At 47.8% G+C, this 24,422-nt stretch overlaps 2 protein-coding genes across 4 annotated transcripts in view; one reads left to right on the top strand and one right to left on the bottom strand.

The window, feature by feature from the left end:
• Positions 1-15,976, top strand: part of TMEM150C (transmembrane protein 150C) — a 20,806-nt gene extending 4,830 nt beyond the window's left edge. For 2 of the 3 annotated variants that reach the window (XM_021549308.2, XM_021549310.2), the window contains exons 2-9: positions 368-502; positions 5,681-5,765; positions 6,771-6,824; positions 6,942-6,974; positions 7,076-7,143; positions 10,375-10,502; positions 12,833-13,010; positions 13,640-15,976. In XM_021549308.2, the coding sequence (XP_021404983.1) occupies positions 496-502; positions 5,681-5,765; positions 6,771-6,824; positions 6,942-6,974; positions 7,076-7,143; positions 10,375-10,502; positions 12,833-13,010; positions 13,640-13,848 (762 nt within the window). In that variant the 5' untranslated portion in view covers positions 368-495 and the 3' untranslated portion in view covers positions 13,849-15,976. The remainder of the gene's footprint in view (positions 1-367; positions 503-5,680; positions 5,766-6,770; positions 6,825-6,941; positions 6,975-7,075; positions 7,144-10,374; positions 10,503-12,832; positions 13,011-13,639) is intronic. The other variant, XM_077782990.1, reaches the window with a different exon arrangement.
• Positions 15,961-24,422, bottom strand: ENOPH1 (enolase-phosphatase 1). Its single transcript, XM_021549307.3, has 6 exons — positions 24,283-24,422; positions 21,301-21,402; positions 20,275-20,477; positions 19,254-19,386; positions 18,862-18,985; positions 15,961-17,864 (listed from the first exon to the last, which is right to left on the bottom strand). The coding sequence occupies exons 1-6, from the start codon at positions 24,364-24,366 to the stop codon at positions 17,725-17,727; spliced, it is 786 nt and encodes a 261-aa protein (XP_021404982.2). The 5' UTR covers positions 24,367-24,422; the 3' UTR covers positions 15,961-17,724.

The raw sequence follows: 24,422 nt of genomic DNA, 5'->3' as shown, positions 1-24,422 counted from the left end.
GCAAAGGAACACACAGCACCTGCAAAATGCAGGTGAGATGGGGTAAAACAATTATTTCCTATTGTCATGCTGCAAAATGCAGGTCTCCCCAGCTCACCCTGGCTGCTCCTTCCTGGTTGCACTGCCTGCTGCCCCAGCTCCTTCTGTCTGCACTGGATGTTGCCTTCTGCCTTAGCCAGCCCCTCTCTCTGCCTCCTGTACCTATTTGCAGGCTCAGGGCCACGACTGCCCAAGCCCTGCTCATGGTTTGAGTGGGACCTCATGGAAGTCAGCGTGATCTGACATAAGTCCATGGGTCAAAGCCTGCAGAGCAGCCCTGTAGTCCTGTGGTGGCAAATCAGATTAATTTATCTTTTCTAACACCCAGGAGCGTGGTCTGGAAGTGGGGCGTGCCTGGTTCATGCAGCGGCAAATGCGAGGCAGGCAGACACAGCCCACAGGAGCTGAACCCCGGCGTCTCTGGCTGTAGAACAGCAGCTCAGCACTGGTTGCTAAATGGCCTGTAAGTACTTACACCCATGTGGGACTGAGGTGAAAGGCTGTGGGGCAGCAAGAGGCAGAAAACCAAGGGCACATTTTGCAGTGCTGCCTCAGGGCCCAGCAATGCTGCAGGAATATTTCTGGGTCAGACACTGTGGATATCAATATGTCCTTTACTGCCCCTGTTTTTGGTGATTAGAAGGTTTCATTCCTTTCTTGCACTTGGCCTATCTCTGATAGGTTTATGTTGGCCAAAGCATTTCCTTAGCACACTGAATGCAGTCACAGTGTATGAAATGAGACGAGAAACATGTACTGGTGTTGCCATGGGTGAAAACATTGCCTCTCAACATTGTTGCAGGATTACTGAAACATCTCTCCTGCTTCCCCCACGCACAACCCAGAGATGTCTTTACCTTTTCCCATTCCTCTTGTGTAAATGAAATGAAAATGGCATTTCTTCACATCCGTGAGATGGTAGGTGGGTACCTGGAGCAAGCAGAGCATCCTATCCTGCTGACAGAGGGGATCACTTCTTTTCTTGTTACCCCACCATTTTGTTACGTATTTACAAGCCTCTGTCACATCTTATCTCTTTCATTGTGCACTCACACTGGAAACCTTGAGATAAACCTGAAAATGCCCTGCTTTGTTATGTTGGCATTTGTGACTTGTGGGTGGCAGGTTATGTAATGTGCTGGTTTGTATCCACTCAGTTACAGTGATTAGCTATCAAGTGACTGGGGTTATTTTTGCTTTTAAATGCAACAGAGATCTATAGTGGGCTCCCCCAAAAGACAGAATGTGTTTGTTCCCCTTTGATTGTTGCTGACTGGCAGCAATTCTTTGACTTGCTCTATGTTTTGAACAGTGTCCTCCTTCTCACAGTGCTCCTGGCTTTGTACCTATTCTCTGAAATAACCCCATGGCCTAGTGCTGTGAAATGCAGGAGTGTTGCTCTGGCTTTCAATGAAATGCTCTGCATTTCAAATGCATCTGCATGCTTTAGTTTTAAAAAAGATGTGTGACTCTGTTAATGTGGTAATTTTGTCCTTCCTTAGATTCATGTTCTCTGGTGAAAGCAACTTCAGGAGGAGCCTGTAACTTTACTTGGCAGATGAAATTAAGATGTCCATATTAAATGAACCCTGAGCAAGCAGCAGTATATGTTTGGTGAGCTGCCTGCTGTAATTGAAGTGTGTACATTAGAGGAACAGAAGCTTAATTGGTTGAGGGTGTATAGCAGGGCATTGATAAAAAAAGCAGAGCAAGCAGCTGACAGTCTAAGCAGATTTAGACATAAAAATGGAACTAGAGATGAGTAAGCTTGCATTGAGAGAAATTCTCAAGACACACACTGGGGCAGTGCTAATGTGAAACTCTTTTCAGGTCTGCAGCCTGACTCATGTTAGATGGCAGCAGGAGCACACCTCAACAGAGGTTTTGCAGTGCTGGTGTGAGGGTGTGTCTAGAGGGACTGGAAAACCACATGTGAGCTTTGGAGAAGGTGGGCTGTGTCAGCTGTGATACTGAAAATGTTTTTGTTGGTGTTGTGAATGCATTGCACCATGAGGGCTTTCTCAGGCTGAAGTCCTGCCTGTGCAAACCTCAGTAATGGAAGACAAATGGCTGTGGGAAATTACCAACTGCCTCTTGGATGCAGTGTGCTTGTTTGGGGGAACATGGGCTGGCAGAGATTGCTGTTGTTGCCAGCTGGAGTTGACTGCTCAGATTTGGCATCACTGGACATGGCAGCAATGCAGAACAGAGCTGTGGAGAGGAAGTTTGGCTTTATGTCATCCCTGTGGAGCAATTAACTGTCAATAAGTTTGTTTCTACATTTTCCATAAAGAATTTTGCTAATTTTTCCTATCACTCTTGGCATTTTACTTTGGCTAAACTGGTGTGGTGCTGGAGGAGAGGCTGATGTTTGGGTTCCTTGTTCTCTTGTTCCTGTCTACTTTTAGAGGTCTTAGTGTGCACGAAGGTCTCCCAGCTTGAATATGCAAACACTGGGGACATCCCTGAAGAGGACAAGGCTAACCCAAAGGCAGCTGCTGAGAATTATGTCTGCTGAACACTAGTGCAAAGCCAGGCAGGTTTGGCACATGTTCAGGGTTTCTACTTTGGAAGAAGTTGGGATTATATGTAATTTTGTTCCTGGCACGTGAATAACACAGCAGGGAATAAATGAAGAATGTGCAGGAGCTGAGCCATGGTTTTAAACCATCCTGTGCCTACGTGGGGAGGCTGAAACATATCCAAGCCTGTGTGGGCTGTGCCAATGGCCAGCATTAAAAGGTGTTGCTCTTTGGGGACATGGGGGAAAGGAACCCTTCTTTCCTTTTGGACCCTTTCTTTTCTTTGGTATTTAATTTGTCAGATGCAGGTGGCTTCCTTCTTTTTAACTGGCTGAAATTAGGGTTTCTGGACTGTGGAGCTGGCTTCCCATCAGGATACTGTGCTCTGCACTGATCATTCATTTAATATGCAATGATTTCAGATGTCATTTTCTGTTAGTGGCTGATGGAAGGGGACTCAGTGTGGCACAGTGAATATGAAACAGAGGGCTGTTTTCCAAGGAGGTGGGTCTGTAGCTGTGTTGCTCTGACTCTGGGGAGGCTGGCCACTAGTCTTGGCCTTGCTCCATTTTAGAGCTCAGCACAAAACAGAGGTTATCTAGACAGCATTCTCACATTTCCCCACTTCTGGTGTGGAATCCATGTCCCTGTGTGCTGCCTTGCTGCTCTGCCTGGGGGAAGAGCCCTTGCCACCTCCCTCTCTGCACAACAGGCAATGCTGAAATAGTTTGTGAAGACTGCTGTTTCCATGCTGGGAGGTGGAGGAGTTGCAGCAACCCATTAGTGAGGACAGGTTGGCTACTGTTTGCTTTTCTTGTGTAAATTAAACTTCCCTGCCTTTCCAAGGGCGAAGGGTAAATAATAAGATGTGCTATCCCCTGACATGAAAGAACTGTGTTACCCTGGCTCAGTTCAGCCACCACCAGAGACAAGAGGAGAGTTGAGCACAGCAGTAATTACCTTGCAGGGCAGACAGGGGCTGGAATTAGGAGGTGGTGTTATCTGCCTAGTCCCTTCAGCCAAGGGAGGAGGGGGAATTTGGTCACAGTTGTGTCTCCCTTGTGTGGGGCGCTGGCACTTGGGCACTGTGCTGCCAGAGGCTGTCTGGGACGTGGTCCTGTGGCAGCTGCCACCTGGAAGTGGTCCTTGAGATTGTTGTCATGGGACTCCCAGTACCACAGCACCGTCCAACACCAGCTGAGGAATGCTACTGCAGTGCTGCAGAGCAGCAGGAGGAAAAGGCAAGGGCAGCACTTCATGGAGCAGCTGCAAGCATGACAGTGGGAGCTGTGCGGGTTACAGAAATGTGAGATGCTGTGTTTCCTGTGCTGGAGGAGAGGAAGATAAGTGATGAGAAATCTAGTTCTCCTTGCTGATAATTTCTTCTGATCTAGTCACTGTGTTGAAGATCTATATGCACACTGGAGCTGCCTGCCTTTTAAATCAGCATACTTAATACTTGCATCATTTCATGCTCCTTGTCTGCAGTTCCCTCTGCTCCCAGGTCAGAGAAGAGACCTTATCTGACTGCTTTTCTGTCTTCTAAGGTTTGGAATTCAGCCTTACTCCAGGCTATCTGTATGAACAGCACCAAATCATGGTCTCGTGGCTCTGTCCAAGTGTGGTGTGACTCTGGGCACTGCCAGGCTGTTGTTTTGTACCCCTGCTAGGCCATTTGCAGAGAAAACTGACACGTAGAGGTGACATAGCTGACATGTAGCAGTGAGAGTGCCATGCCTTCTGCAGGGTGTGGGGAGCCTTACTCAAGCTCTTCAGCCTCTGTCCCAGTGAGGCAGGGCAGGAATTGGTGTCTGGGGCCCCAAGCAGTCCAGCCAGCATGTCCTTTGCAGCTTGGGGTGCCTTGGGGGAGCAGTGAGCTGGGGCCTGCTGGGACATGGTGAGGGTGCTGACTCTCTTCTGGGTCTTCACAGCAGGGAGCAGACCATGGCTGTGTGCTGCAGATGTGGGAAGGCTGGGGAGTTGAGAGGAGGAGGATGGCAATGCAGGTACTTGCTTCTCTGGGCAGAGGGATGGGTCATGGCTTTAAGGACCTGGACGAGGTAAAATTGAGCTGCAAATGCAAGCGGGCTCCAGTGAGAGGCTGTCATCTCTAAGTTGTCCTGGCACCAGGGTGCCTCACTATGCCATGTGGGTGCTGGTGGCCCCAAGGAATGCCTGCCCTGCAGCAGGGAGTGGGGCAGAGCAAGGGGCACAAGTGCTGCTGCCCTGGTGAAAGTAAAGCACGTGCTGGAGCTGTGAGCTTGGTGTTCTTCCCCTCTCTTTGTGTCTCTTGGCCGTGCTGGTGCCTGAAGGAACATTTATAGGAGGAGGACAGAGCATGAGAAAATACTTGATCCATTATCAAAGGACTCTTATGGAGACACGGGCTTCTCCGTGTCCGCAGCACAGCAGCGTTTCTGAATTGCACACATTACAGGAACAGCCCCGGCATCCCAGATGCTCGTCCAGCATGATCTTGCCTGGAGGACAAATCCTTCCTCGGGAGGCGCTGTCCGCAGCACCCTTACGCCACATGCCGGATTTCACAGTGCCTGCATGTCAGGAGCTGATGCTGTCGGTGCCCATCCCGGCCCCGACAGCGCCGGGAGCCGGCCCTGGAGCTTGGCTCCCTCCGCTCTAGGTGTGGCCAGGCGCTGTTTTTGGCTGCTGGCTGGGGATGGGAGCTGGTCGTGCCCTCTGTGGGGATGATGCCAGCGCTGGCATCCCTCTCTCTCCATGCCGCAGGCTTTGTGAGCGTGTGTCGAATTGGTAATGATCCTGGGTAGGAGGCTGCCTTGCCTTGTCCGTGTGGGAATAGCAGGAAATCAGAGCAGCAGGTCGTGTGGTCACCTTGGTCCAAATCCTTGAGAGAATTACTTTGAAAACCACTCAAATTCTGTAGGCGTGGTTGAAAAGTCTCCAGCTGCAGGGCTCTGGTGCCTTGGTTGTTACAAAGGTATGGAGGATGCTGGCTGTGTGCAGCAGCTTAACCCCTTGTGGCCCTGAGGAGCTTGGTACCTCGGCACCTGCTGTGGGATGCCCTTCTTGCTCTCAGAAGAGGGGGGCTAAGGAGGGTGGGTACCTCAGCCCTCTGTTTTTACTTTGTTCTTTGTTTCTAGCAGGTATGGATGGGAAGAAATGCAGCGTGTGGATGTTTTTACCTCTTGTCTTTACCCTGTTTACATCAGCTGGATTATGGATAGTGTAAGTTATCTCCTGCTGGCTATTTGGGAGGCTGCTTCTCATTAAGGAGAGCCTTTGGGGATGCTCTGCCCTTGAGCTTCTGTGGGGCTGGGAAGGCACATGATAGGGCCAGAGGCTAGTCTGTGCCACTTCATGGCTTGAAGTATCACATTTTTATCCCTGAGTTTCTGTGCTCCCCAGGCCAAGTTGCTGACCTTGCTTTCTTCCTGGTATGTGCTACTGGGAGCTGTTTGAAAAGAGACAGCCAAAAATTAAAAAATTTCCTTTAATGACATATTCTTTGAATTACTCAGGAGAACTCTTGGAGAAACACTTAGGCCCTGCTTTAGGGTAGAAATTCAAAATCTGCAGCCTCCAGCACCACACTGAAAAGCTGCCAACGTCTTAATGCTGACATCTCACTTTCTCCCTAATGCTTCTTACCAAAATGCACATAAGACTTGCACTTCCCTGAGCTGGGCTCTCTCCAAGCATGCAGGCAGATGACTGCAGCATGAATTTGGGAGTGAAAAATGTGTGATCAGCAGCTATGCTGAGGCTGAGAAGCAGTTATGTTATAGGATGTGGCTTTGGCCATGGTCTATGTTTTTCAGCAGCAGGGGCAGCTTAAGCCTTTTGTCTGACCTCTACTGCTTGCTGTTTTTCGTGTCCCATCCCCTCTCTATTAAAACAGCCTTTGTGGATGGAGTACCATAGTAAACCTGATGAATCAAAATGACTCAAACTAAAATGAAAACATTCCCCTGACTGGTTGTTTTTAAAACAGCTCAGTTCAGTGACCCTGTTTGTCTACTCAACTGTGCAAACCAGATGCAACACAAAGGAAGGCACATGGACTGAGAAATAATAAAACTGCCTGCTTGGGCAGAGAGAAACACAGGATCCTCCAGCAGACTCTGCCAGTGGGCTTGAAACACCTAATGTGTTGTTTGAGTGGTATTTAGAGTGGAAGCTAGGATGAGGTTATGCACTATTTCCTTTTTTCTTTTCCCTTTTTCTTGACAGGTACTTTATAGCAGTGGAAGATAACAAAATTCTCCCACTAAGTGTACCAGATAGGTAAGAGCTGTTTGTGGGGTTTTTATTCAGTCACTTGTTTCTTTGAAATAATGAAACAATTACAGCAAAATGGGAAAGAAAACTTTGAATCTTTATTCCTGTGCCTGTGTCTCTTAGGAAACCTGGTCCCAAAAGACCGCCTTATATAAGGTAAATGAATTATTTTCTTCCAAGTACTTCTCTGGTTAATGGTTGCTATTTATGTGTCTTTGTCATCCTAGAGTTACAATGATACACTTTATATTTTCAAGTATTGCAGGTGATGCACCTCCTGCAAGCTGTGTGTTTAGCCAAGTCATGAACATGGCAGCATTTCTAGGTAGGAACCACAACTGGAGTTTCTTTCTGTTTGTTTTAAGAGTCATTTAAGTAATGAAACATAAGTAATAATCCTGTACATATTCTTCTTGAATGTGATGATGTGAAACCTTTTGAACTGTATGTTTCATTGCTGCTTCTTCCCATTGCAAAGAAAGAAATGTAACAGGGGAAATGCAACCTCCAGACTGCAAATGTGTCGTGGGAGGCGTGATGGTAGGTGCCTGTCTCGGCCTTGGTGATCATGAAATGGTTGAATTTAGACTTCTCCTGTAATAGAGAAAAGGAATTTAGGGAATCAAAGCAGAATTGATCTCCTAAATTTCAAGAAAGCAAACTTTAGGCTCTTCAGGAAGGTACTTAGCAGAATATCTGCTTTTGAGGGCTTAGGTGTCCATGGGTGCTGGTCAGTCTATAAGAGCCACCTTTTAGAAGCACAGGAGCAGGCAACCCAGCTATGTGGGATTGTGCTCAAAGAGTGGGGCAGAAGACCAGCTTGGCTTAAGAGGAGAAAGCCATTATATGGTCTCTGGAAGAGAGGTTAGGCTTTGCAGGAAGATTGCAGAGCTGTGGTTTGTATATGCAGGGAAAAGACAGGAAAGGCCAAAGCTCAATTTGATTTAAAACTGGTCAGAGTTGTTTCAGACAACAAGAAGAGTGATTTTAAGTATGTTAGTGGCAAAAGGAGGCCTAAAGAAAATGTTATACAGATACTTGTTAGAGGCTGTAACCTGACTAATAGGGATGAAGAAAAAGCAGAGGCATTCAATGCTTCCTGTGCCTCGGTCTTTAATAAAATGCTGATAGACCTTGGGCTGTCCAGTCCTCTGTGTTGAAGGACTGCAAGTGTGGGAGCGGTGTTCGTCTGTGAGCACTGGAATTGTCAGGGACCAGATGTATCAGCTGAATGCTCACAAGTCCCTTGGTCCTGGATGGGATTCATCCCAGAATACTGAAGGAGGTAGTGGATGTTAGGGCAGGACCCCTCTCTATCATCTTCCAAATGTCTTGGGATTTTGGCAGGGTGCCTTGCTGACTGGAAGCCAGCCAGTGTTATTCCAACTTACAAGAAGGGCATGAAGAAATACCCAGAGACCTACAGACCTGTTGGTCTAACCTCAGTTCCTGGAAGAATTATGGACAAGGTGATATGGATGCATTGAAAGAATGATGCAGTCACCAGGCACAGTGAGCATGGGCTCACAAAGGGAAAGTCCTGTTTAACAAATTCAATATCCTTCTATTATAAGGCCACATATGTGATGGATGAAGGGAAGATGTTGGATGTAGCTTTTATGGATTTTAATAAGGCTTTTGACACTGTCCCTCACAGCAGCCTTCTGGAGAAGTTCTCCACCTGCGAGATCATCAGGTTCACAGTGCACTGGGTGAAGAACTGGCTGAAGGGCAGGACTCACAGGGCTGCAGAGAAGCTACATCTGGCTGCCATCCAGCCACCAGTGCTGTCCCTCTGGGCTCAGTTCTAGGGCCAGTTCTGTTCAATATTTTTACCAACGATCTGAATGAATGACATGAAGGCACCATTAGCAAGTTTGCTGGTGATCCCAAACTGAGAGGTGCTGTTGACTCTCCTGAGAAACCAGGTGCCTTCCAGAGGGATCTAGATAGCTGGAACATTGGGCAGTGATTAATGGGATGAAATTAAACAAGTCTAAATGCTGTATCCTGCACCTGGGACAGAGTAACACTGGATCAAGTATAAATGGGAAGAGGATTTGGAATGGAACGTGTGGATCTCTTCCTCTTCAGATCCAGTGGCAGGACATGGGAATGGTTCAAAACTGCTCCAGGAGGAGTTTAGACTGAATTTTACAAAACATTTCTTTACTGAGAGAGCTGTCAAACACCAGAATAGGATTCCTGCTGAGATGGTTGATGCCCCAAGCCTGTCACTGTTCAAGAAGCATTTGGACAGTGCCCTTAATAGCATGCTTTAACTTTTGGTCAGGTAGCTGAATTTGATGATTGTTGTAGGCCCCTTCCAACAGAAATAGTCTGTTCTGTTCTGATCTCTGCTTTGTGGATAAAGTCAATCTTTCCTCTGCTGTATTTGTGTACTTCTGAGAGCTGCTTTTAGCTTGTATCTCTGACCGCCTTAGTTATGTCAAAACTAAAGGAGAGGAAAACTACAGAAACATACTAGAAATGTGGGAATTACTGAAATTGAAAATGCCATTGTTTTGCATGGAATGCTTTTAATACCCTTTTGTCATTCCCATCCAGTTTTAGAAAAAGATCACATAATTTCAGGAGTCTGTATTGTAGAAATAGAAATTAAAAAGTGGGTGTTTTTCACTTGCAGTGCCCTTACTTTCCTAAACCATGTTTTCAGTATTATTCACAGGGTTTTGTGGAAAATGCAGATCTAATTTGCTAAAGGCATCTATTTACAACAGTATGAGCTGTGTGCTATCAATTTGAGCAAGAAGGTGTTTGACAGCAAGCAAATTTCTCCCTGTTCAACTAAATTGATTTTTAGTGGTTTGGCTTGAATCACATCTGAAAGCCAACTGTTGGCCTGGTTTTCTGTGTTGTTCCATGTACCATTCAATAGGGAGGGCAAGAATATACAATTTGACTATCTTCTGGGGTTATGCCATGTCATACAATGTATGATATATCTTATCTGTCATGTATACCACAGTGCTTGAGGGAATTGTTAGCTTGGAAGGAATGTTATTCCATTCTGCATGGAAAATTAGTGTAATGTTTTGGCTTATATTTGTGGCTTATATTTGTTCAGAGGAGGAGAAAAGGCAGCGGATGTTATGGCAAACTCTGCAGAAATAAGTATATGCCATTCACGTGCTTTTAAATACAAGTGGAGTTTGACATATGTCCTCCAGCAGAGCTCAGGACTAGTGAGTAGAGTGAAGCAATGCAAGTCCAGGTGCCACTAAGCAAATGCATGGTGTGCATGTGTTGGACTATGTGGGAGCTTCACAGGCAAGCAGGAAGGTGTTCTTTCCCCCAGAAAATTTGCAGACAAAGCATAATGAGAAAAGGAAGCCTGGGTCTTGCTGTAGCTGAATTACAAGAGAAATGCTTCCTGTGCTTAATCTTGACCCTGATTAAGTGGGAGGGGGCCATGCAGAAGCACAAAGCTTGCCAGCCTGCAGGTAGAAAGAGGAGGGGGCTGTCAGGCCCCAGGCAGGTTTTGCTGCAGCAGGTTCTACCTACTGATGGCCCTTGCCTTGTGTTTCCTCCCCAGCGCTCGTTGTGGCTGTCCTGCGCTTCATTCAGCTGAAGCCAAAGGTGCTGACGCCTTGGCTGAACATCAGTGGCTTGGTGGCTCTGTGCTTGGCCTCTTTTGGGATGACCCTACTCGGCAACTTTCAGGTACTGCTCTGCAGGCTTGGACTGCTCTGTCTGTGGTGTGACTGCCCTGCTTTTCCAGCGGATCTGCTCGGGTCTTTGAGCGAGCTGTGATGTGAGCCTGGGAAAAGCATGTGCCCCTGCCCTCCCTTCACCTGCTCTGCACCTCTATCTGCCACTTGTGAGCCGAGATGAAGGGCCACGATCACTTTTCTCATGTCTCCAGCAGGGTTTGCACCTGCATGCTTAGACCTGACCTGCTGAGAGCCTCAGCAGGAGCCTCCTGAATCTCTTGAGCCCTGGGAGTCGGCACAGATGGCCCTGGGTAAAAGGGCTGAGCGGGAAGTTTGCAGACACATCTGCACAAACAGATGCACAAATGCCCATACAAATCTAGCAGACAGCTCAGTGTCCTTCTTTTAAAACATATGCTGCTTTAAATCCACCTCCTACTGATCCTCAGACCTGCCAGGAGAGAGACATAGCAGAGGAGTGCCAGGACTTCTCTGGATGTGATGGGTGTCTGGGTGAGGGCCCTCCCGTTCTCCCTCTGTCCTGCAACGTTATAGCAACAAACATCTGTCACATCTGTAGGGATGGGTGTCCCCTGTCATCACGATTGTGTCTGTCAGGACTGCAGTCAAAATCAAGGTGTTATAGTCAGTGGGGCTTGGGTTTGACTCTGAGGCTTTGTCTCTCTCTGGGGTGCACATAATGACCCCCAATAATGCCAGGAACTGAGAAAGGTCAGTGCAGGCTGGCTGCTTCCCTGGCTTTGCACGACAGGGATCCAGTACAGAAATGGTACTTGTTTTGTGAAGGGTGAGGAGGATCTCTTTGGATTGTACAGTTATTGAAGGAACTTGGTGTCCTTTACAGTTGACTTTCTTTTTTCCTTTTTGAATGAGGTGTGTGATAATTTGACTTTTGTGGACTTGGTCTTCCTAATTCCACAGCACAAGCCCAAAACCCAGGGTCTTGTTTTTTCAGAGCTTTTTTTCAGAGCTTCCCAGCTAGGAATTATGAAGCCTTTGTAACAGCTTTGTCTACCTCTGAGAAGAGTATTTCTAGTACAGGACAGGCACTAGGAAATGGTTTCGACCTTGCCTTCCTTTTTTCAGTCTTCAGAGCAAATGATTGTAATATAACAGTAGATGCTTTGAATCTTGCCTGGCTATAAATTCTGATTATTCTCTGATATCCGATTCTAGCTATCCATTCCATGTTAGGTACCTGTATCCTTTCTTAGATCTTTTGCCAAACATGAGACCTTAATGAGACCTTAATCTATGCCTCTCCCTGCCTGACGGCTGAGCTGAATGTGGCATTAAATCATATTTCTGGAAAATTATACACTGGGTGTTTTAGAGGGACATTATAGCTGTGAGTCCCTTGCAGTGCTGACTATCTTTGGAAAGGCAGCTCAATCCCACTTTTGCATGAATGATTATTTGGACCTACTCTTGAAAGAAATTCAGTGTAGAGAGAAGGGGAGAAATCAGTGGAGGCACAGCAGCTAGACTGTTGTCCTGTATATTGTGTTTTATTTGATGGGTATTTGTTAAATCATCAAACAGGAATTAAGACTGCAGGAAGAAGTTACACACTGGTGGTTTCTTTTCTAAAAAAAGCCTCAGAGGCAGAGGGAAAATGGAAATTTTTTGGCTTAAGTCCATGCTGGACTTTTTGAATGGATTTGCAGCCTCAAGGAATGCTTTTGCAGATTCTTGCTAGTTGAACCTGGCTGTCATTTTGCCTTGCAGTGTTGCACAGTCAGAGCCCTGTGGGACAGGGAAACCCAAGGAACAGGAAGGCACTGGCACTTCAGAGAGGTTGGGTTCATGTTGCCTCTGACCCCAGTGGTCGAGGATCGACAGAAGAAATTTTTGGGAGGAACTTGCCAAACCAGGAGCATGTATTTTTGTTTTGGCTTGTGCTAGCTCAGGAGAGTGCCAGGGTTCTGCTCCCTGCAGCTGGCACTGAAGGTGCCCAATTTGCATCCATTGCAGGGAGCTGTACAAGACCCACAGTGGGTTGTCCTTGCCTGCCCTGGCCATCCCTTCGAGCCAAGGAAGAATTTATTTCTCAGCTCTGTCTTTGTGAGTCTTGTCAGCGAGCTGTGGAGACAGTCCCCAAGCAACTGCATTTTTCACAGTGCTCTTGGGCTTTGGGCAAAAGATCTGCTTGACTGTGACAGCTGTCAACTCACCTTGGTTATGTTACACCTTGTACCTCTGCCAGAAGAAGTGATACAGCATCTCTGTCTCACACCCCAGTGATCCTCAGCAGCAATCCAGTTAGCTCTCAGATAATTCCTCTTGTGTCCAGGCAATCACTGGTTTGTTTGCTCCTAGCTTTCCAATGATGAGGAGATCCACAACGTGGGCACGTCGCTGACCTTTGGCTTCGGGACACTGGCGTGCTGGATCCAAGCTGCCCTTACCCTCAAGATCAACCTGAAGAATGAGGGGCGGAAAGCTGGGATTCCACGAGTGGCTCTCTCAGCCAGCATCACCCTCTGCGTGGTGCTCTGTATCCTTTTGTTTTGCTCCCCGGGAAGCCAGGTATTGTGTGTGTTCTGCAGCAGCTCTTCTCACACCTGTCCTAGGATCTCAAGGCATTTTAGAATGCTAATCAGTGTGTCTTCATGGCACAATCCTATTTCAGTGCCACACTGTGTAGAGTGATGCTTCCAGATTTCACAGAAAAGGACAGTTTTTGAGGTGATCTAAATTGAAGGAAATATTTGAGAGTGTGAATTGAAAGGTATTCCCATTGCCTGCAGTGGGTGCAGTGATCTGATCCAGTTCCCACTGGGAAGCTCCTGGCAGGTAAGGGCCCACAGCCAGATCCCTACTTGCTGGCTCTGTCCCTGGCTAGCTGGATGCTCAAGAAAATCACTGATTCCTCTGCACCTGAGTCTTCCCCTCTGTAAATGTTTATCACCCTGATCTGGGATCAGGAACCCCCAGTCTGTAGAGGCTGTTGTGCTCCATGGGCATTATTGGACACCTGACATCCCTTTCATCTCTAGCATCACATTCACACTCTCCTCATGACAGCTGGATGGGTCTGACTTTGTTCAGATTTTCTTCCCTGTTGGCTTTCAAACTGGTTGGTGTCTCTGCTCCCACTTGTTCTCCTTAACTTTCCTCTTCCAGATTTCATCCTTATGGCCCAGGGCATTCACATGCATGCTTCCAGGATCCAGTGGGGCCTAGTGATGTGCTTCCTGTGCTACTTTGGCACCTTTGCAGTGGAGTTCAGGCATTACAGATTTGAGATAATTTGTTCTGAGTACCAGGAAAACTTTCTAAGCTTTTCTGAAAGCTTATCAGAAGCCTCCGAGTACCAGACAGATCAGGTGTAGCCTGTCCTCTGGCGGGGGGGAGGGGGGCAGGTGTGGTCTCACGGGTGAAACATGACCTCATTTACACTTTTTTTATGAGTTTGTTTTCATGTGCAATCATGATGGTATTGCCAAAGGGCTCTGAGGGTGGCTGTCTCACTAAGAGCCAAACAAACAGAGGTGTTTGCTGGAAGAGGAGTGGATCCATCTCAGTGGCAGTGTGAGAGAGCACAAGGTGCTTAGTTTGTGCCACCAGTGACTCTTTCAGAGTGGCTCTGTCACACTCATGTTACTCAAAACATTCAGCAGCCTTGCCATGCCCCTCTGAGGCCGGTCCTGCTCAGCCTGCCAGAAGAGGAGGTGAAGGAAGCAGACTTCTCCTAACAGCAGGAGTCTTCAGGAGTCACCTGTTCCCGAGTCACCAGACTGTGTCTTCCATGTGTTTCTCGGCTTGTTTGCTTTGCTGCCAACTGGGGAACTTGGTAGGGGGAGCAAGAGCAGCTGTTTCTTCAGAACCTGGAGTCAGACACAGAAGACCCCCAGTGGACTGGCTTTTATGGCAAGCAGGCAGGCATTTCTTCCAGCCTGGAAAGCAGCTGACGGCAAATCTGGATTTGGAAGGAACTGTGCTGTGATCAGGAAGTGAGCCTTAGCTGATGCTGCCTTGTAGCCAGGCAGATCATCCCCAGGCCAGAGGGGGTGACACAGTGTGATGCTGTGCTTGGCTTCCTGGTGGGCACTGGTAGGAGTGAGGTGCTGAATTAAGATGAGAATGTCTGTGTCCTCTGAAGACGACCCAGAAAAGGCTGCTTTTTCCATGTGTAGTGCTTCCACCACACATTGTGTATAGTATTTCAAAAGCTTTTTAATTTTTTATGTTCACTGAAGGGGGAAACATTGAGTTAGAGACACCAGGCTCGTCTGCCATGAGAACAGTATCAGTGCTTCTGGACACAGGGTTTGGTTTTGCTCTTTGTGCAAGCCAAACTTCAGACATGCTGGTGTGGGCTCTGGGCCCCTCTGCGTGGCCAGGCCAGATGTCCTGAGGGGAGCCTGCCACAGGTTTAAATGGGTTTCCAAGGTACCAGGAGGGAGTTCTGGCATGGAGGCTGGCTGATCTGCCTGAGGGCTGGAGGTGTAGAAGGGAACAGGCAAACCAAAAGGGCTTCTCCCTCCCTAAAGGGAGGTTGTCAAACAGAAGGTCTGTTTTCAGAGAACAAGGAGCTCAAAGCCCAATTTTGGGAAGGCTGCTGTATTGCCTGGGTAGGGGAGTGATGGGAGTCGCTTCTCATGAACATGGCTCCTATTTTCCTCCATAAATCAAACTCAGATTAGTTTTACATCTTGTCTGAGCTGCAGGAGAACAAGCAGAAATTAAAATGGTAGGAAAAGGCACTTTAGGGGAACTTGTACTGCTCTGTAGCATTTCTGACAGTGAGGGAAAAGGCAGAAGGGCATTCAGTCTTCTGCAAAGGTCACAGGCCTCTCCTGAGAGGAGAAACAGTTGAGACAAATTGTGTGTTAAGTAGAAAGCTTTCAGCCAGTCCTTTATTTCCTGTGCACCAAAACTTGTTCTCGGGCAGCTGTTACAAATCCAGAGCATTTTTGGCCAACAAGAGAGTTGTGGATTGCTGAAGGCTTCCTCCTTGTAGCAGTGTCATGAGTGGAAAGCTTTCCCAGAAGGATGTGCTGAGAGTGGCCAAGAACACAGTAGTGTGACGTGCCAGCTCCCTAGAGGCTCATCCAGGGAGCTCCTCCTGGGGAGGGACAGGAGGGGACAGTCTAGAGAACATGCAGGTGGAGATCCTCTTGCACTGGCACACTCAATCCATATGGAGCACAAAATAGCAATTTGCTGTAAGGGCGTTTTACTGTAAATTGTGTCTTTTTTCCCTAATTAATTAATTAATACTTTCAGTTTATTATTTTAGCTTTTGTAATTTTATCAAAGGAAAAAAAAAAGATGATGTGGTTATTTTTTTTTTCCTTTTGCTCCTTTTCCTATATGCAATCCAAACTGAACTTCAGGTTTTTAGTGATAATTCTGTACATTTCTTAGAGTATTTCTAACAGCACATTTCAGTACAACTAAATGACAACTGATGTACACTAAAACATGACCACTAAATAAAGTGCTTTTATGGAGAAAGTGAGCTTTATTTTTGTCCCTAACCCAAGCATAGCTTTCTGATGGTGAAGGCAAAACAAAGGTATATATTTACAGTGTAATGATTATCACTTAAGGAAGCCAGGGACCATTCAGCCATGCATATACACTTACTGTAACAGCACTAATTAGCAGGCTTTTTCTAGGGGCAGGATCACACCCATTGCACAGCCCAGAAAGGGATCTGGACTAGCTGCCCCATAGCCTGACCTGCTACTATTAAATTTTTAGAAGGGCCATGCTGGCACAATACAGTTTCCTCCCCAAGTGCTTGTCTCTTCATTGTTCTTTACCCATCAGCCTCCCTCAACAGGGACAGCTGTGGGTGTAGATCAGAGCTCAGGAAGGCAGCATGCACTTATTATATGGTGTGAGGGCAAGACACCCGTGCGTGAAGTGCCAGCAGCAGGGAATGGGGAAACAGGATTTCAGACAGGAGTTTCAGATTGCCTCTGACTCCACTACTACCATGTATAACCTACCTGTGGCTTTCACTCCTGCACTGAGCCACAACTGAAATCCTAAAATGGTCAGGGAGGTAGTACAGCTTCCTTGGCAGGACAAGGCTGCTGCCTTAGAGAAAGGACTGGGGAAGGTGAAAGCAGGAACACAGTGTTCACAGGTTTAGAAAAAAAATAAAATTTGCCTTTTAGGTGCTGGGATCACTGGTGCTAAGACAGGAAGGCTAAATGCTGTGACGGAGTGAATATAATGAAAGCAAAGTTGTGTTTTTATTTACTATGTTAGGAAAAGTTCCATGATCATCTGATCTACATTGCCACAATTTAGGTAAGATGAAAAGGGCGGGGTTTGAGTCTCATCAAATGCAGCAGGATGTCTGCCCTCAGGAGCAGTTTGTCAAGGTTTGCTCACAGCTGACCAGTGCTATGAATGTGTTACTGGATGATGCTGGCTGGAGGAAGATCTCTGTGGGTCACTGCTGAAATACTTCAGAAATGCTGTTAAGCTGACTTTGTGGTCCAGACAGTTGTATCCCACAGCCCAGCACCATGATACAGCAGTGAAGTGTGTCCAAAATTTAATTTTTAAAGCTGTATTTGTATATACTTGACTTCATTCTGGGTAGGCTGGCTGTGGAGCTCTAAGCAGCTTCCATATTCAAGTTACTGCTTTGTACCTGGAGCTGCTGCAGACACAGCCAATATACATATTGTTCCTTGTCTAAAGAGCCTGTCTGCAGCAGGGCTGGCTTTTTCTGTGGCAGCCCAAACCTACTGTATTATAGCCCACAGTCGATATTTTCCTTTGGAAATCCTAACTGAATATTTTTGACTTAGCTAGAAATCCTGTCTGTAGGGAGAAGCTCACATATCCCCCTGTGGTCCCCAGTGCTCCCTCTGGGACAAGGGGACACCTTGTTTGCAGACTGCTTCTAAAAATAACAGAGCTCACGGTGGGGCATCTCAGCACCAGATTGCAGTGGATGAGTCTGGAGGAAGCATTCCCTTAGCTAACTGCTAGCCAGGAAAGGGGAGGAACAGCAGGGCTTGTGGGTGCTGCTCCCTGCCCCGTTCCCAGCTCCAGCTGGCAGCAGGCCTCTGTCCTACTGCACAAGGGACCCCACACCATACTCTCCATCCCTACCTGCCTGCACGAGGCCCAAGACATAATGTGGATTTGGTTTGAGATTCTGATTATGGACAAAATGACCTAACATTTCACAAGGACAATTAGGTGAAGCACAGTCTTTTGTGCGTGCACTGCTTTCCCTAAGTGGAGGAAGGCAAGAAAAGTTCGGTGAAAGACGAGATGAGGCTGTAATAGGATTTCTCATCGTCCGTCAGTCCTGCGTTGCCTGGTCTGATCACCACAGCCACGTGAGTGTCCGCCTCCTCGGCTGCATTGGCTTCTGAAACAGAGTGGGGAGAATGGAGGTGAGAGTTGCTTCCTGACCTCTTCACATCAGGGTCCCCAAGGCTTGAGGTGCCCCAAAACACTTGAGTGCTTTTAAAGGCTGAGACTGAGAAAGCAGCGTTTGCACGTGGCAGGGCTCTGGAGAGGAAGCAGCTCCTGGCAGACCTGCTGTGGATGGCTGTAGCTGCAGAAATGGACAGGAGCTGGCTAACTCACCATCCCCTCCCCTCTGCCAGCTGATGGCTGTCCAAGGCTCCTTGCAGGCAGGACACACCATCAGCTCGATTCCTGTCATGAGGCTGTGGTCAGCCTGTGGCATTTGTGAGTCAAACAGCCCCCTCCCCCAGTCACTTCTCACAAGCTTCTTTTTGCTCCCTGAGCACAAAAGGCCATTGGAAGATGGTCCAGGGAACTACAAGCTCCCACCAGCTCTGCTGCCAAGGCTGGGAAGAAGGTAAGGACTAACTCTGGGGGACTGAGCTGGCTCAGACTGAGACCCAGTGCTATTTCTGCCAGAAAGATGTTTCCAGCTACAGCAGGAAATTAAGTTAGCTTCTCAAGCCTGGCTTTCCATGGGTCAAGTGTTGGCAACCTGAAGCTGTGTTTCCCTGCTGCTGAACACAACCTAACCATAAGCAGCGCAAAGAACCAGCCACGTAGCAACACAGAAAACACCATCATTTCCCCTGAGCACTGGCCAAACCACTGACCCTGTTTGTAAAGGGGCGAGCTTCAGCTCTGCTTCAGCACTCTCTCCTTCCTGGCTAGTGCAAAGGCAGATTTTCTACTTGACCTATTTTCCCTCATTGCAGTGCTGCACACGGACATCGCACTGCTGTGTGCAAGCCCGGGTGTGTAAAGGAAGATGGCAGCAGCTACAGGGAAGGTGCTGAAGCATTTCTGTGTGCTTGTGAGAAGGCAGCAGCACTCCTCTGAAGAGCACCTGCCTTTCCTGCACAGTTGAGAGGCAGTAGGAGTGGCAGGTCACGTACCTCGAGGGACATCTGTCAGGAAGAGGATGTTGTTGGTGGCACACCCAATACTGGCTGCAATCCTCCTGTAGCTCTCACTTTCTACCTTGGGGCCTATTTTGGTATCAAAGTGGCCATCAAAGAGCTGAAAGAGAGAGAAGCACAGGCCATTGCTGAGTGCCACCTGAAGAGCAGGGATAAACCTCCCTCCCTCCCCTTCTGCCACAGCAACAAGGTGTTGGTGCAGCCATGCTCTCACAGTCAACTGTTTAAGCTGAATTCCCATGGATTAAACCCACTGCCCCACCTCCCTGACACAGAATTCATCCACAAAGTGTTACAGCAATGGCAGATGTGGGAAGGGAGTGCTCTGCAGGGGGAGAAGCTGTAAGGAAGGTGGTAAGGTTATCTACCTCTAGGATATCACCTTCTGTAGAGTATCCAAACAGAAGCTTCTGGGCTTCGACGCTGCCTGAAGAGTAGATATAGACCTTAATCCCTGCTTCCCGCCACTTCCGGATGGCTGGAACAACGTCCTCGAAGATTCTGGAGTAAAACAGGGCAGCAGGTAAGGGCAAACCCAGAGGCACCTGGAGGGACATCATTAGCCAGGCACTGTGACACTTAGTTTTGTTCCATTAGTTTGCAAGGGGATTTCATTTTCAATCTGCTCAGGGCTCAGAACCAGAAGGTCTCTTCCAGTGGCAGGTAATGAAGAGCTGGGCAAGATTTTAGAGATCTCACTCCTTGAATGCAGCTAATCAGGCAGGTTTCTCCAGTTTTTGAGTAACTGTAAAACAATTTAGCCTTGTTTTTAAAAACAAAACCAACAGAATATGTGTCTCTCTTGACTTGTTTTTGGGTTTTGTTACTTTCTCTGGTGGATGTTTACATTTTTCTGTGAGCTCATTTTCTTCTTCCTTGCTCCTCATTTGACAAAATGCTTTGTGAATTTATGGGCTTATTTTACTTACTTAGAGACCCAAAATGCACAATTTAACCAAGTATCTCTTAAATAAGATCAGGCTTAATTTCAGTTGTCCTTACTTATGCACCCCTGTGTTGTGGCTGAAACATAAAGTGGAATCTGAAGACAAAAAGAAGTGGAAAGGCAGGAAACACACAGGTAAAAGACAAAGGAGGAGGAAACAACTGAAAGGGTCTGACCCTGCAACCCTGGCTTGTTTATACTTCTTCTAAAATATGAGTGCAATTTGGGGATAGAAAATGCAAGATGGAGAACTGTAAGAAGCTCATACTTGTGCCTTAGACAATTGGTTTACCAAGAAATCTCTCAAATATTGACTTATCTGCTGAGCTAGTGATGCTACTTGTATTTTTAAGTGGGGTTCCCAGGAATAGCTCATGCAGCTCTTCTGTTAATACACTTTTAGGAAAGATGCCCCTCACACAACTACTCACACAATTACTCACTCTCCTTTGACGTGCCCGGTGGCATAGGCTGCCCTCCACATGTGGCCCTGCAGCTGCTTCAGTGCCGTGGTCTTCCTGTCCAGGGACATCTGCCAGTGCACGTTGTCCACAATGGCCTGGATGATGCGCTCCAGCTCCTCTTCCCCGCTGCCGCTCTCCAAAGGGATCGGCACGGCCCCGTCCAGGCTGGAGTCCTCCTGGGCCTGCAAAGTGGCAAAGAGCACGGTGTTAACCATGCCAGGCTTGTGGGTTTGATCCCTGTACAGGCCGTTCACTAAAGAGTTGGGCTTGCTGACCCTTGCAGGTGCCCTCCAACTCAGAATACTCTGTGATTCTGTGCAATCATCCATGATAAAAAGAGGAGAGGGAAGAGGTGGAGCAATTTCCACACCTCCATGCACCCCCGTGCAGGACACTGCTTGAACTGCTCTTCATACGAGGGGTTACATCATTGCTTTCTGAATGCTTTTCTCAATAGAAAATTGAGACAAGTTTAGAAATACTTGCTTGGATTGTACTTTCCAAACCAAACAATTAGCATTACTGTAGCTGTATTGTAAATACTCTAATGAGAACTATGCTTGATTAAGTATTTAATTACTGTAATTAAGGCAAAGAAGCAAATGCATGTGTTGGCTTCAGCCACAAGTTTCAAATTGATGCTGTGTTCCCTGTACAGAGGCAGCATCTACAGCTCTGTGTGGAACAAGTGCTCTGCCATCCCCCTGTGCTGCTTCCCAAAAGAGGTTTGTATTCAACAAGAGAAGGGCACAGTGCAGGCAAAAAGCTGGAAAGTCTTGGCTCAACAGCTGCCCAGGGCTGTGAAGACCAAGGTGAGCTGAGGGAAGCTGCTGCCTGCCAAGTCCAACCCCAGGCTTTGGATGGGGGAGAATCCAACCTTCAAGGCAACATGGATGAGGGCAAAGAGATAGGGAAATATGTGGGGTGACCGGGAGAGTCCAAGTGGCCTGACGCCTCAGGCATGCTATGAAAATGCAGAGACAGGGAATTACTCTGTTACTTAACCTGTTTCCTCAGAAGTCCGACATCCCGCTGGCACTCCTCCTCCTCCCAGTGAGCACGCAGGTACTCCTTCACGTTGTCTTTGATGTAAGGAAACAAGGTCTCCTGGCAGAAAAAGAGGCTGCTCCTTTAACCTGGCAGAGGTAAGGCTGGCTGGCTTTTAAAGGAAACGTTTGCACATGCTGCTTTGTACAGTTATTTCCCCAAACTTAAGCTTCCCCTACAGTGCTGTAGCTGGTGAAGATTCCTGCCAAGGGTGTCCGCCTGGGCACAGGACTGAGCCAGTCTTGGGCCAGGATCAGTGCAGGTGGATTTTTTTACACAAACGTTTATGTAGCTGAAAGTCTTATAGCCTGTGATGGAAAGGCAGGTGATAACTTTTCCTGGGCTTGCCAAAAAATGTCTCAAGTGGCACCTGTGACCCCACATTCCCAGTAGCTGAGGAGTACAAGGCTGGCAACTCTGAACAGATAAGTTATGCTATTGTATTCTTGATGGGGCACTTGTCCAAGAAAAGGTCATTCTGTCTAAACCTCTCACCAAAGCTAGAGGACCTTTTAAAATTAAAAGCCTGGTCTGGTGACACCGAACTCCACAGGACAGTCTTGCAAATGAAATTAAACGGGGTTTGGGAGAAGCGCCACAGGAAAATTACAAACCTTCACCGAGATCCCAAGAGCAACCAGAAATAATTACAAATTGCTCTCATTAATGATGTTTCATGAGTCAGAAGCCACAAGCAGCCACCGTGCATCTCCGGGTACAGTAAAAGCCTCAGGTCAAGGAGAAGGGCAGGGAAGTCCTTCCTCTGGGTAGAGAACTGAGCTTTTCTTAATTGGGAAAAAAACTAACCTAAACTCACCTCTCCTCAAAAAATGGCCCATAGTTTCTTGTTCCTTGTTCTATGTCATCTTTAGTTTGTTACTTAATTAAGAAAGCAGTGGTCCTGAGATTGTGATGTGGTGGCAGAACTGCAGGATTTTCTATTGCTCTAATACTGTATTTTCCATGCTGTATATTTTTAAAAGAATGCAAATTGCTTCAAGAATTACCACAAACTTGCCTAGGGAAATCAAAAGCCTTGTAATGCCCCCTGTTACTCTCATGTCCTTTACTTTCAAACTATCTTTTAAATCATGGAGGAAATGAAAGAGAATCCACTGGGAAATGCAGCTGACCTGCTGGCTTGGTTTAACCTCCTTTACAACTCAGATGTCAAAAGGACACGATTGCTTTTCAAAAGCAGTGTTTCATACTCTTGTGCTGGCTAAGAAAAACTCCCAAAATGACTCTGAAAGACCAGTGGATTCTATGATTTGGGGGACTTTAAAAGGGTAAAAATCTTGGTCCACTGGCAAGTGCATAGGTCTGTGAACTAAGAGCGGACACCCATGTGACAGCTGGAGTAGTGGACAGCTAATGGGACAAATGTTTTATGGATCCCAGCCAACGATGTACTAAGTTTAATAGGCCAGGAATCTGTGTGGAAGACTCCAAATACTCTCTTTTCTGACAGCTTTCCTTAATCCACTCATCAACTGACTCATCCTATTTCCTTACTTTGCAGATTCAGTAATTCTAACATTAGAGAAAGAATTAAGTAAAATTGTTTAATATTGAAGAATAAAGTGTCCACTGAACCATCAGTTGGATCTTTCAAAGGCAAATAGAGGTTAACTGAAAGACCAGATGAAATAACTTGTTCCAAGCATTTTCAGGGTTTTCATCAAACTGAATTTTATTGAGAATCAAAACTCATTTGGCCTCTCTGCAACAGAAAGACTTTGGGTGGAAGCCCAGAGTCTCAGGTGCATGGCATGTGTTTGCACAACTGCAAAACGGCTTCAAGGTGGACAGAAACAACTTAGTTGCTCTGTTAGATGTTTAGTAAGAAACCTGAGCTGTCCAAACTGTTTGAATTGAAAGATATTGAGGGGAGGGAGGAAGCTATAATGCCATCTTAGGCCTGGAGTTTCTTCAAGAGCACTGGAAGAACATGGACAGGAAAGATGTAGGTCATGCTGTTCATCATCAGCTGTTAAGCTGTGTTAGCAGAAGGCTCTAGAAAGCCAGGCAGGAGCCTTCACCTGCCATGTGGGTCACAAAGCACCTTTGTGCGCCACTGGCTGCAAAGATCCACCAAAAGCTATAATGTCTCACAGAGAAATCCAAGTTAGGGCAGGAGAAGGGATACATCTGTTCGCTGTTTTAGCAAGCCGCTCCCTCCTGCGAAGCAAAGCCTCCCGGAGAGGAGGGACCCCTGCTATGACAATTTGCGGTTCTCCGAGCGCCTGTGACTCGCAGACTTCCCAGTGCCCCCGGTTCTGCACCTGAACCGGCACTTCCAGCAGTCTTAAGCTTTTTCCTAGGCAAGGGAAGCCACTCGTGCGTCGGTGCCACTCCAGTCCCTGTCGCGAACGCTCGGTGTGTCTGTCTGTCCCCTGCGCTGCCCTCCCACACCGGGGGCGCCTGGCTGTACCAGCCTCCCCAAGGGAAAAGGCAGCGGATCACCCCGAGAATTACCGATTACTGCAAACTGTGCATTACTCAAATTAAGGCCAAGAAGCGTCTCCGCAGAGCCGGGTGCGGTGCTGCAGCTCCAGCCATCACAGGATCGGCGATGCTCGAGGGCTTTTCCCGGGTGAGGCTGCGAGCACCCCAATGCCCTACATCCAGGAAACAAATCCCCGAGGTGCCCGAATCTCCGCGGTAGCGACCTGCCCCCAGCCCACCACAGCGGCGGCCGATCGGCAAAACAAGGCGCGCTTGCTCGCGAGCATTATTCGGAAAAACGCGGAAAATGGGTCACGGCTTTCGTTCCCGGCGGCACCTCGGCCTGCCTTGAGGCGAGCTGCCGGGGCCGGGGAGGTCACGGTAGGAAGGGCGATGCTACGGGAGCCCCCCTCGACGCCAGGGCTGGGGGTCACGACGGGAGCGGCGATGCTACCGGAGCCCCCCGCGGTGCCGGCGGCCACCGGCTCTCACCTGGACGAAGGCGATGGGGGTGGTGGTGCCCTCGATGTCCAGCAGGATGGCGCGCACCTCCGCCGGCACCGGCAGCACGCCCATGGCGGCGGCGGCACGTGGGGCGCACCGGGGACGCGCGGCGGCGGCGGGGAGCGCCG

This window comes from Lonchura striata, chromosome 4 (genome assembly GCF_046129695.1).
Source record: "Lonchura striata isolate bLonStr1 chromosome 4, bLonStr1.mat, whole genome shotgun sequence".
In the NCBI taxonomy this organism is placed as follows: Eukaryota; Metazoa; Chordata; class Aves; order Passeriformes; family Estrildidae; genus Lonchura; species Lonchura striata.
Note: the sequence above shows the minus strand (reverse complement) of the source record. Positions and strands in the feature narration are given on the sequence as shown.

Excerpts from the sequence above, each read along its gene's own strand:
- ENOPH1 (XM_021549307.3), bottom strand. The coding sequence starts at position 24,366 with ATGGGCGTGCTGCCGGTGCCGGCGGAGGTGCGCGCCATCCTGCTGGAC. Across the intron at positions 19,387-20,274 it reads ACCGGGCACGTCAAAGGAGA|AATCTTCGAGGACGTTGTTC; the intron begins GTGAGTAATTGT and ends GTTTTACTCCAG. Across the intron at positions 17,865-18,861 it reads CCTGACAGATGTCCCTCGAG|AAGCCAATGCAGCCGAGGAG; the intron begins GTACGTGACCTG and ends ACTCTGTTTCAG.